General features: G+C 34.8%; 1 protein-coding gene across 1 annotated transcript; it reads left to right on the plus strand.

Moving 5' to 3' along the window:
* Positions 1-3,431: 3,431 nt before the first annotated feature.
* On the plus strand, positions 3,432-6,853 carry LOC110805301 (protein NETWORKED 4A). The gene is made up of 3 exons (XM_022010894.2): positions 3,432-3,588; positions 4,922-5,041; positions 5,196-6,853. The coding sequence occupies exons 2-3, from the start codon at positions 4,963-4,965 to the stop codon at positions 6,605-6,607; spliced, it is 1,491 nt and encodes a 496-aa protein (XP_021866586.2). The 5' UTR covers positions 3,432-3,588; positions 4,922-4,962; the 3' UTR covers positions 6,608-6,853.
* Positions 6,854-19,113: the final 12,260 nt, after the last annotated feature.

Raw genomic sequence — 19,113 nt, forward strand, 5'->3', positions numbered from 1 at the left:
TAAAACAAGATTAGATACACAAAAAATTGGTATGTATCACAAACAGAACACCAACCCCCTCAACCATACACAACATAGTACTCACATAACATTAAACAAAGAACATGTGCACACAGAAGTAACGAATAATTCAATCCTTCAATCAGCAAAATCAAACACTTGTAAGGAATCGCATAGAATCATCAATCAAATCAAATTAAACCAATAAAGTTGATTAATCATCAAATTGAATAAGAATTAAAGTAAAATAACACAAATTCAAGAAGAAAATTAAATTACCAGCGGCAGAAACGCGTGAATCAAAGATTGCTATCCTTAACAGGCGAAGAAGGTTCGGATGTGTCGACCACCACTGCTCTGCCGCTGATGTGTCGGAAGAAGGTTCAGATATGTCGACCACCACTGCTTACGAAAAGCCCTAACACCCAAATCCCCAATTTCAATTCACAAACCCTAATTTTCGGATGTGACTGAGAAGCAGAGGAGAGAGAAAAAACGCAGAGGGAAGAAGAAGGGGGCCAGTGAGGAAGATTGAAGAAGAAGAAGAAGAAGGGGCCAGGTGCTGCGGTGTTTCCGGTAGAGTTGAGGCGAGGAAGATAGAAGAAGAATGTGATGCGCGCGATGAGAAATTTTGAAAGGGGAAAAAAGTTCCAAGTACCACCCGCTGCAAATTAAAACGCGAGCCAGTATTGTTAATTAGAAGCGAGAATTGGTTTGGAGAGCTGACATGTTACAGCGTACAATGAGATGTACCCTGCAACAGGTTATAACTTATTGTAGCGAACAGTAAAAGCCCCCTGCAAAACCACTTATTGTAGAGAACATTTAAAATGTACGCTGCAACAACTCTTTATATGCTTTGACCCGCGTTGACTGACTACTTGTTGAAGCGAATGAAGACATGTACGCTGCAACAAGGGGGGTGCAATAGGGGTTTTACTAGTGTGAGTAAATTTCCCATAGACAAATACCTTGAGAAAGTTCTAATCTCATGGAATCAAGGTGGATCTGAATGTGTCGGTGGACTATTGTAGAGCGAGGAATTGAAACTATACGTGGAGTTCTCTTTCGTGTTCGTAAGGCAAGTTGGAGTACATGTATCGAATGTAAGTTCCATTTAATTCATAATTTTACATGGATCCTAGTTTGGTGATTGTTTCTGCTTTGTTAATTAATTATCATTAAATCTGAACAATAATTGGACAACATTCCTTTATTGGAAACATGATAATACTTATAACCATTTTCTTTGTTGATATTTTTTTATGATGAAGTGACTATAGCTCCTCTAAAATCGATAGTGGGTTCGCCTATTAGATGCAATCCCCTTTTCGTTACTATTCATTCCTAGGCTCCTTTACACCACTGCACCTAAGTGCATTTCCCGTCTTTTATCACAGCCTTGGAGGTTTGTTAACATGCTGTTGAGCCTTGTACCTCACACCTTTAATTTTAAGGCGAGTTAGTGAACATGCATACTTAATTAGTGAGTTAGTGAAACGTACAATTCATTCTTTTATGTGATGTTTGTGGTAATGAAGTCAACAACCATTTCACTATATAGAGTTGAACTCTTCTGAAGATTGATGTGTGGTAATTGCCTCATTGGTACACATTAGTCATTTATAGTGGTGTAAATTGCTGATAGAAGTCAGTTATACGAAGTAGATAATTTGGGTACATACTCCTAAGACTTACAATTGATTTTGTAGTTATTCACTGACTTTTTTCGAATGATCACATTTTCCCTCCCATATCATGTTAAGGCTCATTTATGGTACTTAACCGGTTTTGCCCAACTACAATCACTTCTCCAACATCTCTTTGGTGTTGAGATGGCTCCAGAACACGGGTTAAATCAAGTCATATGCCACAAGATCTCCTTTAATTAGTAACTATGTGAGTGAACATTCTCTTATGCTAATTTTCTGTGTCCTTTGTAAATTGTTTGTCAGTCGCTTTCTTCTTTATGAGTAAAGTACGTATGCATGTTTTATAAGTTGAATGAATTGAAGTATGTTTGATAGAAGGATATATGGTGTTTACTTATCTTATTAGCTAACTATGAGATCATAAGAAATCTTATGACATGATGCAGGAGCTTGAGATCGAGAAATCCATTACACTTGAAGTCTCTTTCATGGATTCGAGGAATTCATTACACTTGAATTCTCTTTCAAGGACATTAACAAGGCTTTCGACCTCATGTTGAAGGGTAATTGCATTTTCGCATGGATGACTGAAATGGAAAATATTGAAGAGTTTAATGTTCCTTGTTCCTTGTGTAATGTTACAATATCAATGACACATTGACACCTATGTTATAAACGTATTCATATTATCAATTACGGAATATATACAATTGAATCTCACCAATGTTTTTCTAGCATTTACTATAAATGTGTAAGTGCTCGTTTTTTTATGTAACATTTCTACAAAATAAATTTGTATACCTTGGGGATTGTGCGTGTATCCAACAACTAGTTGATCAAATGGACATACTTACCTGATATAAACCGTTATCTAATATGACTTAAACTAATTAGACGCAGTTTTTAACCATTCCATAACCCAGTTGACAATATTGTGGGTTTGGATACATGGATATAGGACTGTCAAAATCTGACCCGATTCGATCAACATCTGACAAAAACCGAAATGACCCAAAAAGAATATTCACAAATTCAATCTGCATGAGCATAATGGTCCCGCACAACACATTATCGTTTTACCCGAACCGATTATACCTTATTCGTAACAGACCGATAATCCTATGGATTATTCTTTCGTGGACACGGTCTACAATAATATTAATATGGACCCAAAACCAATAATTTTCTCTAACACCCTTTTTATGTACCTAGGAACTTTTATATAGTGCCTATAATAAATTAAATACGAAATTTCGTAGATATATTAACCGTGAAATCTCTAGCACCCTTTTTATGTACCTAGGAACTTTTAAATTGTGATTTTAAATCACATTATTCGAGCATAACATGTATCAACGACATTGATTTGATATTTTTTTCCATAATAATTAATCATAACAAACATGCCAAAATAATTATGAACAAGTTGTCAACCTTATTTCGATCATGGTCTATAATAAATTTAATACGAATCCAGTTCATTTAAGAATTTGTGTAATCCTATTTAACTGCTCTACTTGATTGATGGGATTCGGAGAGTAGGTTGATAACCCTGTAATAATAGTAGACCCTTGGCCCAACGACTAAACGAGCAACCCTTTTTAAACTTTTATTTGTATAAACTTTCCCGCCTGCCGTAGAGAAAGCAACAAACCCATCATTCTCATACGAAACGTTAATTTAAAATGACAAAAAAACCCTTTGGATTTTTGCATTTGAAATTTGAAATGAAGGGTAAATTTGGTGATTGAAAACGACAGAAAAGGCGGCAAAACATGTGCCCCTAATTACTGGGGCCTCCTTACCTTTAACTCTCTTCCCAATTCCCATTCCCTTTTTTTCTTCTTGTTCTCCACTTTCCAACTCTTTACTATCTGTCTTTCTCTCTCTTCATCAAGTTCATTTCGTTCGGTCTAGCAAACCTGTGGAGTTAAAGGTAATCAAAATTTCTAGAAATTATTTTATTTTGTTGTTTCAGTTTATTTAATTTGATTTGGGGTTCAAATTATAGTGGGTGTTTGTGTTTCGATCTTTTTTTTTGCGATAACGGGTGTATAATTTACAGTAACAGTTACCTCAAATTCAAATCATAGTGAGTGTTTGTGTTTCAATTTTTTTCGTGTATACTTTACAACAAACATAGTCATCCCAAATTGCATAATCGCTTTTTGCGGAGTTTGATTATAATAATCATCATAATTCATCGGGGAATGTGTGGTTTTGACTACAAATTTAGAGAATCTGGTGATGTTTAGCTCTTTTGGGAACTAGGGTTTATGAAATTGTTTTGGGTTATTTACTTATTTTTAATTTTTTTAAAAAAAATTGTACTCCGTAGTTGAAATCCGTGAATAGTGTGCTTCAAGTTTCAAAGAAGGTTATCGGTTTTTCAATTTCTGAAATTGGTTTTTGTAATTTATCCGATTGATTGCTTGGATCTTAGTGATACCTAGGAATGTGGTGGCAAGTACTGCAAAATTTGGTGGATCCTATGGGCAATTCCTGTATAACTGTAAATTGTTTTATCTTGTAGATCGATTACACTAAATTTTTCCCAAATCAATGTTTGTGGCGGTTGCCAATTCGTGGGTATTTGGTTTATTCGAAGGTGAAAATGTTGTTTCTTTACTTTGTTGGGTACTTGTGGCGTGGTCTCCCTTGGTTTGTGCTTGTTCATGACTTCAAAAGTTCAAATGTATTGTTTTCACATAGGTTTGTTGTCAATCATGGTCACTTTATGTTTTCATCTGTGGAGGTTGGTTGGTCTTTTATGCGGAGCAACAGCTTTCGAAGAATTAGTATTTTGATAATATGCCATGAATTTGTTTAGCATAATGTGCGTGAATCACTGTTCTGCTAGGGCGTCCCTCTGTATGTTGGTTGCTTACCATTTATTATCCATTGCTTGTATTAACATTGAGCATTTTGAAAATCCATGATTCGTCTCTATCCTTGGCATTTTATAAATTAGAAAAGGGGAGTGCGAAAAAAAGGATTTTTGGATCAAATATAGCATTAGCTTGCTTGAAAGCAGGAACTTTCTCTTGCTAGGACATCATGCAAGATGCAACTTACTGATTAAATAGTAACTTCGAGTTGGTGGCATGCCTTGTTATTGGATTCTGCATACTAATAACCTCGTGGTCGTCATTGAGCTTGCCTATAATTGTTATAAATGGTGTTTTAGATGATGCTAAAGCAAGGTATACTGATGGATTGAATTGATGTTTCATTTGCACTTTAAACAAAGCTCTACAATTGTTTTGCAGTTGTGCTGTAGAAGGTGGGTCAAACCACGGTATTGTTTGCGATGGCAGAAAATCAGTCTCCAAACTTGCAACAGGATGATCTTTCACCAGAAGATAACAACATCCTTTCTAAAGTTGATGGTAAGAGTCTTACAATCTTTTTTTTGTCATGGTTACAGTTCTCTTCATGCTGGCTTTAGTTTGTTATGTACTTCCTAATGAGTCAGCTTCTATATATTGCTCCATCGGAGTTCATCCTATTTATGGAACATACCTTACATGTGCTGTCTCACAGAGAAACCAGAAGAAGCGACAAACAAACCAGCAGAAGAGACAGACAAACCAGAAGAGGCGACTTTTGGCATGCTTGGGTCTGATATTGATGAAGAGTATGCTTTGCTAACTCCAGAACAAAAATTAGGTTCACAGAAGCATGATTTCCCAGATTATACTCCAGACACATTTCTAAGCTCGGTTAGTGGAAGTTCTGACATCTATAATAAAGAAGGTTCCGAAACTGTGTGGTCTTCCCCGTCATCATCCGATGCTGAATCTGGTACATATGATTTGCCTACTAAGAATTATTCGCTCCAGGATGCGAATGGTGATGAATCCCTTCAGCCTAAAGTGATTGACTTGGAGTTTGACACTGATGTTGTGGAAGAACATCACCACATAGCCATTGAAGAAGGCAGAGAAGGTATGCTTGAAGAAAAGGATGTGCTCTATAAAGAATTGCTTGAAAAAGTGGCTAGTTATGAGGTCGAGCTCAAATTCACAAAGAAAAAGCTTGAATCTTCTCAAGAAGAGATAGCCAGGCTGAAGTATGAGAATTTGACTTTAGTTGAAGAGCTTGGAAGGACCATTGAAAAGCTTTCAATATCCGAGGAGAATATGGAAGAAATGGAGAAAAGGCTCAGAAATGAATTTGAAGAACATCAGAAACAATTTCAAGGTCAGCTTGATTTGGCCAACAAAAGCATTTCTCTCTTACAAGTTGAGCTGGGTTCAGAGAGAAGGCTGGTTTCGGAGTTGCAAGACACGATTAATAAGACCACAAATGATTTATATAATTCTGCCCGTGAAGTTGAGGAGCTCAATCTAGCCTTACAGGATGCCCAAAAGGATTTCTCCAAAGAGAAGTCACAATTCCAATCTGACATTACTTGTTTGAAAGAGCAAAGGGATGCCTTAGAATTGAGTAACAATTTGTTAGAGGAGCAGATAAAGCAACATGACGTTGAAAATATTGAAGCTGGAAAGTTACAGGAAGCACGAGAAACAGGTTTGTTAGACGAGATCAAACAATTGAACGAAAGCCTTGATGCTAGTAAACTCAAGTATGACATGCTAATGGCAGAAAGAGATGAAACGTTTGCCAAGGTGCAGAAACTAGTTGCTGAATTGAATGTCTGTAATACTAATATGCTACAAACGGAAGCACACATCAGCAAATTAACTGCCGAACATACAGAACTGATTGATGAATCAGAGAAGACACAAAAGCTAGTGGAGGAATTTAGGTTGAAGATAACAGATCAGGAGAAAGAGCTGGAGAAGCAAAGGACGGTTATCCGTGATAGGGCGGAGGAAAAAAGAGAGGCAATACGACAGCTTTGTTTCTCATTGGAGTATTACAGAAACGGGTACCATGAACTTTGCCAGGCTTTCATCAAGCACAGGCAGCCTGCAGTATTGGCCGCATAAGGAAGCATTAAGAACATTGTCATATTAGTATTGTTCCTGATTAAATTTGTTAGTGTTTCTTATTCTGTTCAGCTTCCAATGTTATTTTTTGTCAATGTTTCTTGTCATTCAATTGTAGTATACTTAGAACTTGTATTAATCATGTCTAGGTTCCTTGTTTGACAGTCCTGTATTATTTCTAATTTTCTACGGAATATTATATTTGTCCTATAATAGCAGTAAAAGGTGGTTTCATATTGTTGTAAATTCCAGCTTCCTGAAGTCATTGTTACAACATAGATGTCCTCATGTCCTTGTCCTGTCTATTCATGGTTTCTCTACTAGAGCTTCGAGTGAAGAGAGTGCTGAATTCGAAGACTCCAGATTAAGGCTATACTAGATTAGATCCCGTGCATGCACGGATTTTGATTATTTATTTTCACAAAATATTTAACTGAATATTTTCCAAACTACTGCATAGTTATAACATTTTTAACATACTCGTTAAAATTTATTCATCTAATATGCATATTTAAAATGCTAATATGGTAATTTGACCAAAATATTGAGTGATATATTTTCCATTATTAATATAGCGCTTTGACTAAAATATTACCAATTTAGAATAATTATTATTACGTCGTATCTATTATTGCCATAATTTATAAACTAAATTTTGTTTCCATACATAAATAGTTTATAAAAAAAGGTAGAGAATAAAAATAAAATACAACAGATACACTTTTTAAGAAAGTGGTTTTTGGCGGGAAAAAATCGCATCAGGAATTGACACGTGTCATTTCTGGTGTCTCTTTTAGTATATATATAGTAATAGATTCTTTTCGGTATGTTTTATCTCTTTCTTTGGCTAAATTGAACTTAAATGAACGGAACTGAATAGAACTGTACTGAACTGAATGGAACTGAAATTAAGTCCAAAAGAACAGGGCCTAGATGTATAATAATTTATTACATCGCGTTTCCTGTGATTAGCCACACCATCAAGTTGATGGTGTGACGTGCGCGCAATTCCCTCGCGTTCAATTACTACAGAGAATGTTATCTATGTTAGTGTTACTTATACATTGTATTTATTGTTACTTTTCTTGTTTTATTGTATTTTCTTGAATTTCATGTTAGAGGTTCCTTGTATAAAAGTATCTGGCCTAAAAACTACTTCCTCCGTTTCAAAAAAATTGCAACATTTTGATTAGCACGTTTGACAAGGCACAACTTTTACCTTACATATATCTTATCATACTTCTTTTTTTAATCTTAAAATTTAATGTTATGAAAATATACAATGAAATCTATCCACCAGCGTTTTACTTATAACATTTGTTTTTAATAAATTACTAGTAAAAACTTATGGTCACAATTAGTAAATGAATAGTGGAACAGTGAAAGTGTTGTAATTTTTTGAAAAAGAGGAAGTATAAAAGTACTTCCATAAAAATAATTGTAGAATAAACTGTAGTTGGGATTAAAATTGGAAGACCACCAATAGTTAGGATTATTAATGTTAAATTTTCCTTAAAACTATAGAAGTATCTGGACTAAAATTAATTATAGAATTATTCTTGACTAAAACTATAAAAGTATCTTCCCTGAATCTTTAAATGTACCTTCTCTAAATCTATAATTATAGAAGTACTTCGACATAAACTATAAAAGTACCTTCCCTGAATCTATAAAGCTATAGAAATACCTTGACAGAAACAATAAAAAATATCTCCCCTAAAATTATAAAAGTATCATCCATAAAATTATAGAAGTATCTGAAATAAAACTATTAAAATATTTGGCCTAAAAACTGCTCATTCTGTCCTGGAATACTCGAAAAGCTTTCTTTATAATGTCGTCCCGGATTACTTGCAACGTTTCTAAAAAAGGAAACTTTTATTAATAATATATCACTTTCTCACTTACCCAAAGACCCAGCTATATCCCTACTCCCTAAAAAAAACATTAAAAAATTCCACTACCCCACCCCACCCCACCCCCTACCCTTTAAAAGTTTGACACACATCTCACTATCTATATTTTTTAAAAAAAAAATACCCCACTACCAACTACCATCGAATTGAATAATAAGTCAATTACAATGCATTAAACTCTGTGCCGGTCAAACCGTTTCGAGTATTCCGGGACGGAGGGAGTATAAGAGTACCTCCCCTAAAACTATAAAAGTACCTTCCCTGAAACTATAAAACTATAGAAATATCTTAGACTAAAACTACAAAAGTACATGACCTAAAACTATAAAGTAACTGATTTATATCTATATAAAAGTAACTGCTTTAAAACATAACTGCCAATAACCTCCGTTAATGGGTTTTTAATGCTTGGACTTATTTACAAGTGTAAACATGTCACACCATCAAGTTGATGGTGTGGCTAGTCACATATAAGACTTTACAAATTTATTATACGTTGGGTTAATATATTTTTCTCAGTTTTTGGTAACTTTTAACATGTTTTATTAACTTATATACTTCTATATAATTTTTTTTATGGATAAACTTTTTAAAGCGTTATATAACTACTTTTATACTATGTATACGTATACTATTAGTGATTTTGAAGTGATAATTTTTATTAAATTGAAAAAAAAAATCCTACTCCCTCCGTATTTATTTAAGAGATACACTTGGCCGGGCACGAGTATTAAAAAAAAAGAATTGAATTAATAAAATAATCAAGCAAGTGGGGTTGAGTAGATATTTTAATAAGTAAACAAGTGGGGACCATGTCATTTTGGGGGGTGAGAGGTGGGATGGGTTTATGAAATTATTAATAGGATGGTGGGTAAATTCGATGTATTATTTAATTAGATGGTTGGATTGATAAGTTACCAAAAATGGCAAGTGTATCTCTTAAATAAATACGGCCGGAAAAGGCAAGTGTATCCCTTAAATAAATACGGAGGGAGTAACACTTATAAAAGCAAGGAGTTGATATTACTATTCCTGCAATAGTAAAATTACAAAATTGTCCCCATTTTCCTTCATCTTTTTTTTGTCTTCTTCCTTAAGAACAGGGTAAATACAGTTTTGCCCTGATTGTTGGATGCTGCCACGCGTTCCATCTCACTAATCTCAACCTGTTGCCTTGATTCCTCCTCTTCGTTTTCTGTATTTTACGTTTTCTCTTTCCTCTCTTCTCGCGGATGCTCTCTATCAATGGACTCTGAACAATGGCGATTGGGAGTGAGAGCTTTTCTTACTCACTGCACTCCTCCCGAATCTCCTCACTCTCACTTCGTCTTCTTTCTCCCTGGTATGACTCTCTTGTCTGGTATTGTTAAATTAGGGTTTTGTTTTTCACTTGTAATTGTTGAATTAGGGTTGATTTTAATTGAATTGGCAAATTGATTTGGCGTTTTGGTTGTATGAATTTCTTAATTTTATGATTAAATCAGATCATTTTGATTTGAATAGGTTGTTTTACTGGAGAGATTGCTGCAACAACATTATTTTGAACATAAGTGGAAAGAGGAGGGTCAAATGATTGAATATTTGGAGTCAGTTGTGTTTAAAGGCCGATCTTTGAATTTATCTTTTTAAAAAATGGAGTCGAATTCTTCAGCAATTCACCAACTACTCATTGGAATTCAAATACTTGATTTCACCAGGTTTGCCCTAATTTCTCACCATTTTATTTCATTTGCATTTCATTTTTTTGGGTTTCTAATTTTTGGTATTTCCCAATTTTATTTTTGCTTTTATGTAGGTTGTTAAAGGCCAGTGATGCTTCAATATGTAAGTCTTAAATCTCTGTTTTTGTTTTATTGACTTTTTTATGTTTTTCACGATTTTTTATGAAACTACATGCTTTTCCATGGGAACTAATGATCGTTTGGAATTTCAATCTAGCTGCAAAAATGATTTGAATGTTGTAATTTGCATGTTCACTCAAGTTGTTGTTGTTCCATACAATATGAATCGAATTGTTTATTAATGGTTTATTCCTTTGGTATTTTATATAGCAGGATGAAATCATCCATATGAACGAAAATATCACAGTAGATTTTTTAGGATTGTTTGATGTTTCTGGTTTTTAATTGTTCGTCCCTTAACTGCTTGAATTGTCTTTTCCAGAGAGTATAGCTCATTGAATCTTCAATCTTTTGGTTGTTTCAATTCGCATTTTGGTTTCTTCTTGGTACCCAATTTCAGCTTTTCTTCGATCATTTTGTTCTCTGCAATTTAGTTTGATTGCATATATACTCAAAACTTTTTAAGATTAAACATTGAATCTTCTTACACCTTACAGAAGGGACAAAATTTCGATTGGATCTACCTTCACCATGGAGTCCTTCTCAAATGCCCATTTTCTACTTAACTGCTATTTTTAGATTACTTTATTTCAGTTTGGATTTTGGGAACATCAATTTTATTTCTCTGGTTTTTTAAACAAAACGCTGATCTAATTTGTTTCGTGTGTGTAGAACTGTGGGAGAAGGAAGAGGAAACGATGCTACGAAGAGATTCTACATCACGATGCAAAAACAAAACCCTAAGTGTGGTTTCTATTTGTTTCTCCTTCATTTTTTTACCTTAATCATTGCATTTTAAGAGTTTGATTACTTATTAACACTACACCCTTATCTATTAGCTAATTTCCTTAAGAACAATGTCATTACTTCTTTTCCCTTGTATTTGAATTGTGCCATCTGTCCGCTTGAACACTTCTCCCCTCCATTTCCTTTTCTTTCGTTTCTATGTCCTTTGCTTCATCTTCTTTCTTTATGTGTCTTCTAAAGAAACTATCTCAATTGTACGAAGCTGAAGTCCACTTTCTCAAATTTTGGTTACTCAAATCTCATGTTTTCCATTTTAATTTGGTTTTGTTTGAGTTTCCTCTTTCAAAAGTTCTCACTCCAAATTACTACGATAATGTCCAGATTTCGAAATTGTCTTTGATTGAGATCGATCTTGTAGGGTTTTCTTCCGGAGGATTTTGCCGATGGACTAGCTACTTTTTCTCATGATTATTCGAATGTTCTACTAATCTGTTATTTATGCTGAATTTGATTGTGTTTTGGACTTTGGTTCAGATATATTATACTTTGTAATTTCTCCTGTCATTTAGGGTTAGGGTTTATGAAGAACAAGTTATAAGATTATGGGAATTTTGCGTAGTTTTAATTTGTATTTTGTGGATCTTGGTGATGTTTTTGGTGTTCAATTGATATTTTGTGTTGTTTTTGTTTGCTTAGTTTGGAACCATAATGCAGAAACCCTATTTCTTGAAATCTTTTTTTTTTTGTTCAATTCGTTTCTGGGTCATGTTTGTCTTGCTCTGTTGTAATTTCTTGATTTCTTTCCCGCTTAATCACAACATAGTTTCTCTTATCCTGTGTTTATGATGGAAAATTTTGTTGTCATATGATTTTTAGGGCCAGAATCCACTGTCCACTGATGTTCATGTTTTCTCTTATCGCAAATGTAGCTTATGTCGGAAGGGTATCCTCTCTGATTCCACGCTTGTTGCTAGAGGTTGTAATGTGCTTATATTACTCACGAGCTGCTAAAGCTCAGCTGAAAAAGCCCGTACGTAGGCTTGAACATATAAATTCTTTAAAAAATTAGTTATGATTCCTTAGCTTGAAACAATGTTTCATTTAGTTATGATATGACTTGATGTTACACCCCAAAATTTGGACCTTTTTTATAATCAAAAACCCTATTTTTATTCCATTAAATCATTGTCCAAACCTTGGGAGTGTCACTGCTACATTTATTCTCCATAGAAAATAAATGCAAAGCAACAAAAAAATTCAAAATCATTAGAGTCGAAATTAACTAAGTGGTCTAAAGGGTGGCCCATAAAAGTATTACAATCAATCCCCATAAAATAAATAACAAATCCAACTTAAACTGAAATAGAAATTGTCCCTTGACTAGGTGGTTATTCGAAGCGTCTCCTCACTCATAGCCAAGTACCTTTACCAACCTGCAAAAATAAATAGAAAAGAGACAAGAGAGACAACCTCCCAAAAATCAGATAAACCGAGTAATTCCATCTCCATCCCGTAAAATAAATAATTTTAGTTTGAAAACGTTTTGAGTACATAAAATAAGTAATTAAAAAACAAGTATCAATTTAATAATTCCATTATTAGAATTATCACATAATATCAAGTGAGGGAAAAATAACGCTAAGGGTCGCACGTAACCCTTGAGAACGGCCAAAGTAAGATGAGTACAGAATGTCCCTAGTGTAGGTGATAGTGTTGAGTACAGAATGTCCCTAGTGTAGGTGATACTCTGATTAGTGTTGAGTATCCAAATGGGTGGAATCCCCTATCTGATGTTTGGAGTTTCAACGGATTCTCAACGATGTGATTCCAGGATTTCGTTCAATATCGAGGAAGTAGAATGTGCTACTCATCACTTCTCACCATCTATCTTGTTGAGTAAGAGTGGTTTGTCGGCTGTGTATAGAGGAGTCTTAAAGATATGGTTCGGTTGTTGTTGTTAAGAAGTTCAATAAACGTAGTTGAAAGTCTGAGGAGGTCGAGTTTCTGAAGGGTTTGAGAGGCTTATATTGAGAGGCTTTTGCCGTTCAAGGGGAAAGGGATAATGATTTTTGGTCTATGACTTTGTTTTCAATAAGATTGTGGTCTACTCGTAGTTGGATCATCCATGGAATTTCCAAAGGTTAGTTCTCTTTCCTATGGCTTGCATTCATGTTCGATAAGTTTTGGAATTTGTTGCATTACATACATTCTTATTATTGACTGATTGTGAATTTTTCTGCACCAAATTGACATATTTTCTGGTAACTTTCCTAAATTACATTTAAATTAACATATTCACAAAGCCAAAGTGAATACTTTTTACATTGATGTTTGGAATGCTAAATATAGAGATATTTGGTCCAGTCCCTTTACTAAGGTGTCATATATTAGTATATTACCTTTTTTTGTCTTTTGCTAATTAGTCTGATTGTGATTATATGCTTATACCATTACTATTTGGTGATTTGCTGGTCCTTTTTTATTATATGGCTATGGTATGCAGTTAAAGCATCCATATGTATACCATAGCCACATAATACCAACATAATATGTACGTAAACAACTAAATTTAAACCCTATCATTGTATCTTGTTAGTTTTAGAAACAAAAACGGATTTTCCCTTTTACTATTTCTTTTTATTGCCCAAACATATATAATAGTGACTGCACATTATCAAAATCGCAAAAGAAACGGAGTTCAATATGAACAAACTATATGCTTACCATTATCACATCTTGCTGCTTCGACTTCTAGATCATACCATAAGGAAAATTTGGGCACTTGAAATAAATCTGACAATAATTTCCTTAATTTAGTCGCAGGAGTTTGAACAACTTAACACAACCAATGCTAAAGGGAGACAACCCCGAAGCAAAAGAAGGCATTGCTTTTAGACTTGATCACATAGGTGCGTGTTGTGCTTGTGATCAAGTTGATACAAGTAAGGCTCACTTAACTAACCTTTTCTTGTGCATTTCGTACTAAATCTTTCTCATATGATCATGCTGATAAAATAAACTACTATTTGATGTAGGGTGTTCCAGAAGGTTATCATGCATGTAGCATCAGTCCCTTCGGCATACATCAATATATGCGTTCGAAGATGTACAGACAACACAACCAAGTTTGACATACCTCCTGAGCATTTTGGTGGTGGATGAACCTGACTTCCTTCCTTCCTTATATGCTGTAAGAGAAAATAATTAGAGTTAAAAATTATGTTCTTGCTTTTCTTTTTTCCTTATATGCAAGTATTAGCTTATGGATTTTGTTAAATTATGTTCTTGTTGTTCTTTTTTCCTTATATACAAGTATTAGCCTATGAATTTTGTTAAATTATGTTCTTGTTGTTCTTTTTTCCTTATATGAAATTATTAGCCTATCGATTTTGTTTAGGTTAGTAGGCATTTTTGATGCATAATCCATATACACTTTTGAACAAGGTAGCAGTTGCATAGAATTCTAAACTAAAATTTGCCGGTTTTTTCACCATTTATTTCCATTGTAGATTTCTATATCTAGGGGGACCGTGCGCGCTAGTGCACGGACCAACAACTAGTTATTACAAAAATAGATAACTTTTACATTAACCATAGTAACTTTTAAATATTTTGACTTAACTTTTATTCCAATGCACAACATTTACTGTACACCACCTTAAATAAGAATTTGTGTTATCTTAAATAAAAATTTTTACTGTGAGTAAGTTTCGGTAAGTTGAGATAAGTAAATTTCAAGTGAAAAGCATGCCATGTGTATTTGAGACGCCAAATGCTATCTCTAGAAAAACAATAATCTACCGGAGTGAAAGAATGAGCAGAAGGGAGAGCGAGAGGCCGGGAAGCCCTAGGGTTTTCAACGGAAGAGAACGATATCCTTCGCAAATCGAATAAGAAGTTCAAATCGAGCAACGAGTTTCAGGGAATTGAGCCTATGGAAGAGGTAACTCCATCCATGGTGGTAAAAGCACTGGTGACTCTGTCTTCGTCTTATATGCAAGTAGCAAAGGGACATGGGGGATGACTAATTCGCTTTTTGATCCTCGAGGGATGGAAGAGGACCTCCTATGATGAGAGTTCGGTGGAGGAGGGTGAATCCGATGATGGATGTATAACACCCCGACGACAATTCTCCCTTTTCTAGAATAAACCTTTTTATAAATATAACTATAGAGAATTATCAAAGTATTATCGCCCGTGTGAAAACGTAACGGCTTATTCAGAATTTTGCAGCGGAAAACATAAAACTAACTTTAGGTTTATAAATAATCAATTACAGAGTTAATTTCAAAACCAATTAACGAAAATAAAGTAAATGTAGCTAGTACGACAAGTTTAAAGTCCAATTTAACAAACCGAAGTCAACTTAGCAAATCAAAACTAAATACAAGCTCTCTAATCCCGATCCCTATGATTTACATCTTCATACCTGTAGATGGGCAACGCTTATTGATCCTTAGAGACTGCTCACCAAAATGGGTCATCACATGGTCAATAAGGCATAGCCATGATCAACACACACAAACAAAGCACGTAATGAGCAAAGTTGAGTACTACATACTAAATCAATAATAATCCTAACATGATTCTATTAAACGAACAATCCTAACATGATACTAATAAAACATAAGTAAGGACAACCAAAACATATTAACTTGAAGACCATATTTGACTAGACTAGACCTTTGTATCATTAACATCATTTTAATTGAAATAGTCAATGGACCGAGTTGTCTACTAGAAGCCTTCACTAAGGAAGACGAGGTACGGGCGCGACTCCGTAACCCCAATGACCTGCGATATTGAGGAACTTTTGAATAAAATAGAACAGGTGATCAATTCGGTCCCAGAAAAAGCCATAGGCGACCCATGACCCCAACTCCTGATTGTCCGTCACTTCAGACGTGCACAGTCTAAAGCTATTGCTATTCAGTTTCACTTTACATGATTTACCAATTAATACTTGTTATGACTCGACAATCACATAAATCATATAATCAACAAGTATTCACAAGTGTTTTTATCTTGGAATTAAGTAAGTGATCACAAGGTTATCAATCAAGAACTCATTCCAATTAATTCAACCTTTCCTTTAACAATGGTTAACCACCTCTATATAGGTGTAAAGTATCAACTTACTAAACAAGGTCCTCGGCCCACATAAAGTAGTGCAATGCTTAAAAGGAAACAATGATCAATCGATCTAAACCAATATATATATAAAATAATATAATTTTCTCAACCAACATGCTTACATCAATCATCCATGCCAACATGTTATAATTATCATAATAAAATCTATGTTCAACATGTTCGTCCAACAACATTAAACATGTAAGTTTCAACATAACCAAGTTCATAGACATGTTCAACATGTTCGTCCAACAACATTAAACATGTAAATTTCAACATAACTGAATTCATAGACATGTTCAACATGGTTTCCATATTAGCACACGTCCACAAGCACACAGGTATGTACGTACCTTGTGTAAACAAATTGATAGATCACTTTAGCACTTTCAAAAGTCGCCTACAGAGAATTCTCCGCCTAAAACAACCAACCAAGGATTCACAATCAACTTCTAATTATTCGCAACCATAATAAAGCATTCTAAATACATCCTAAACATATTTAGAACCTTCCCAAATATCAAAACTTGGATATTTGATTTCCTAGCATCGTAATTATTGAATTAAGGATTGAAATTTGTTGAAAATTCTTCCAAAACATCATACATTGAAATTCTAGCAATATAACTCGTTTAAAAACTTCGCCAAGACCAACTTAACATGCTTAGAACATCGAAACAATAAATTTAATAATCCCTAATCATCCTACATGATTTAAACCCATTAAAGACTTGAAATTCCTGCTTTAGATGATTAAAAATCATTATTTCACTGCATTTATATAATCTGAAAATTAAATTCATTATTTAAACATAATATATAAATCTGAAAATTCTAATTAAATCATAAACATCCTAAATTAAATTCAATTAAAACATAAATTAAATTAATAACATAAAATTAGAATATTTAATTTAATTACTTAGGGTTCAAGAAATAAACCAATAAAGAAGAGGGAACGAAGGTGGCCGGCAGCGGCAGAGTGCTCGGCGGCAGCGAGGGAGGTGGTTGCGCGAAGGTGGTATTGTGCGGGTGGCGAGGAGACTCGCGCAAGGCTCTGCGAAAAACAGGAAATCGATTGAGGAGGAGAGAAAGAAAACGAACGAGAGAAAGTGAACGAAAAGAAAAGGAAGGAGAAGAGGAAGACTACTGTGCGGTGGTGGAGTGGCGGCGAGGGCTGCAGCGACGGTGGCTGAGGCAAGGGGCGGATGAAACAACAACAGCAATGGAGCTTGGGGGTTGAGGGTTCTCTTTTACGTGAAAGTGAAGGAGGAGGGAAGGGTTTTGGTGGTTTGATGGATTTCACGTGAAATTGAAAAGGAAGGGATAAGAGATTTTGGGTTTTATTATTTTTGGCTTCACCCAATTGGGCTAGAATTAGGATTTAGTTTGTTTGACTCCAAAATGGTTAGGATTGTTTTTCCGAATTCAATCGAACGTGTTTTCGTAATTCGAATTCTTTTCAATGTAAAATTCTAAAATTATTTTTTATTTCATAAATTGTTAAAAATATTCAAAATGTAATAAAATAAATATAGGTTAATCATATATTTATTTCTAAAATTCGTAAATTCTTATTTAAATATATTAACTATACGTTAAAATATATAAATAATGTTTGTAAATTTACGGGGGATTACAGGATGCCCTGTAATCCTCCTGGCCAAGGAGGAAAAGAGAAGACTACGATCTCCAAGGGAAAATTCGCTAATCATCAAACTATTTGATAAGCGCCTTAGCTACGACGAATTAATCATGAGATTTAGGTGGAAATGGGAATTAATGGAGGGCATAGCCTTAACTGGTGTCAGTTTTGCGTACTATCTTGTTCGTTTTAATAACATGGACGATTATGACTATGTGATTACTCAAGATCCATGGACAATTGGTGACATCTACTTAAAAATCCGCAGGTGGATACCGAATTTCGTCCCAAATGAGGAGCCCATCAAGAACTTCACAGCGTGGGTTAGAATATCGAATTTGTCGGTGAAATATTTTGACATATAATTTATGTATCGGATTTGTTCAAAGATTGGTAAGGTTATTCTAATTGACAAGAATATGGAATCGATGGAACGAGGGCAGTATGTGCGCTTCAATATTGAGGTGGACTTATCGAAGCCACTACGGTCAAAGTTTAGACTGAATGGCAGGGTTTGGAGGATTCAATATGATGGTTTAAAGCAAATATGTTTTAAGTCTGGAAAGTTAGGGTATAAGGAGGGGGATTGAGTTCTTTTTCATGATGCGATGGTTAACCAAGGTAATGGGGAAAGGCGGTTCAGAAAAGAAGGAACAAAAGGTTGTTGCGGATGGGAGTCAAACTCAAGGGAACCACCGCGTAGAAGAGAGCGATAAGTTCTGCTCCTGGATTCTTGTTCAAAAACAATTGCAAAAAGGGGGCCTGAAAAGTAAAGGAGACCAGGTGTGAGGGGGTCGAATAAGCACGAGGCTAATGCGTGACCTTGTCCCTCGTGGGTGTGACATTTCTTTTTGTCAAATCAAGTGTAATTGGATTTCCTATGAGTTTACACCCAATTGACTAGTAATATAGGAGTCGCCATTCAGTTTTTAACGACAATGAGAAAAACTGACAAAACCCGGTTATCGTGACATAAAGGGAGTGCAATTATGTTTTACCACGACAGGCGTAGGTTCCCTTGTGATCCCTGGTGTGGGGATCTCTCAACATTCACCCGCAAGGTAGAGATTGAGGGTTCGGGGGACTGTAACTACCGAGAGGAGTACTCGCTCTTCGATAACTCCAGAGGAAGGATATCCTTACTAGCTCAGCATAAATAATTGAAGGGACATGCGTTAACTATTAAAATAATCTGAGTTGATTTTAACAATATGCAACATATAG

This window comes from Spinacia oleracea, chromosome 1 (genome assembly GCF_020520425.1).
Source record: "Spinacia oleracea cultivar Varoflay chromosome 1, BTI_SOV_V1, whole genome shotgun sequence".
Lineage (NCBI taxonomy): Eukaryota > Viridiplantae > Streptophyta > Magnoliopsida > Caryophyllales > Amaranthaceae > Spinacia > Spinacia oleracea.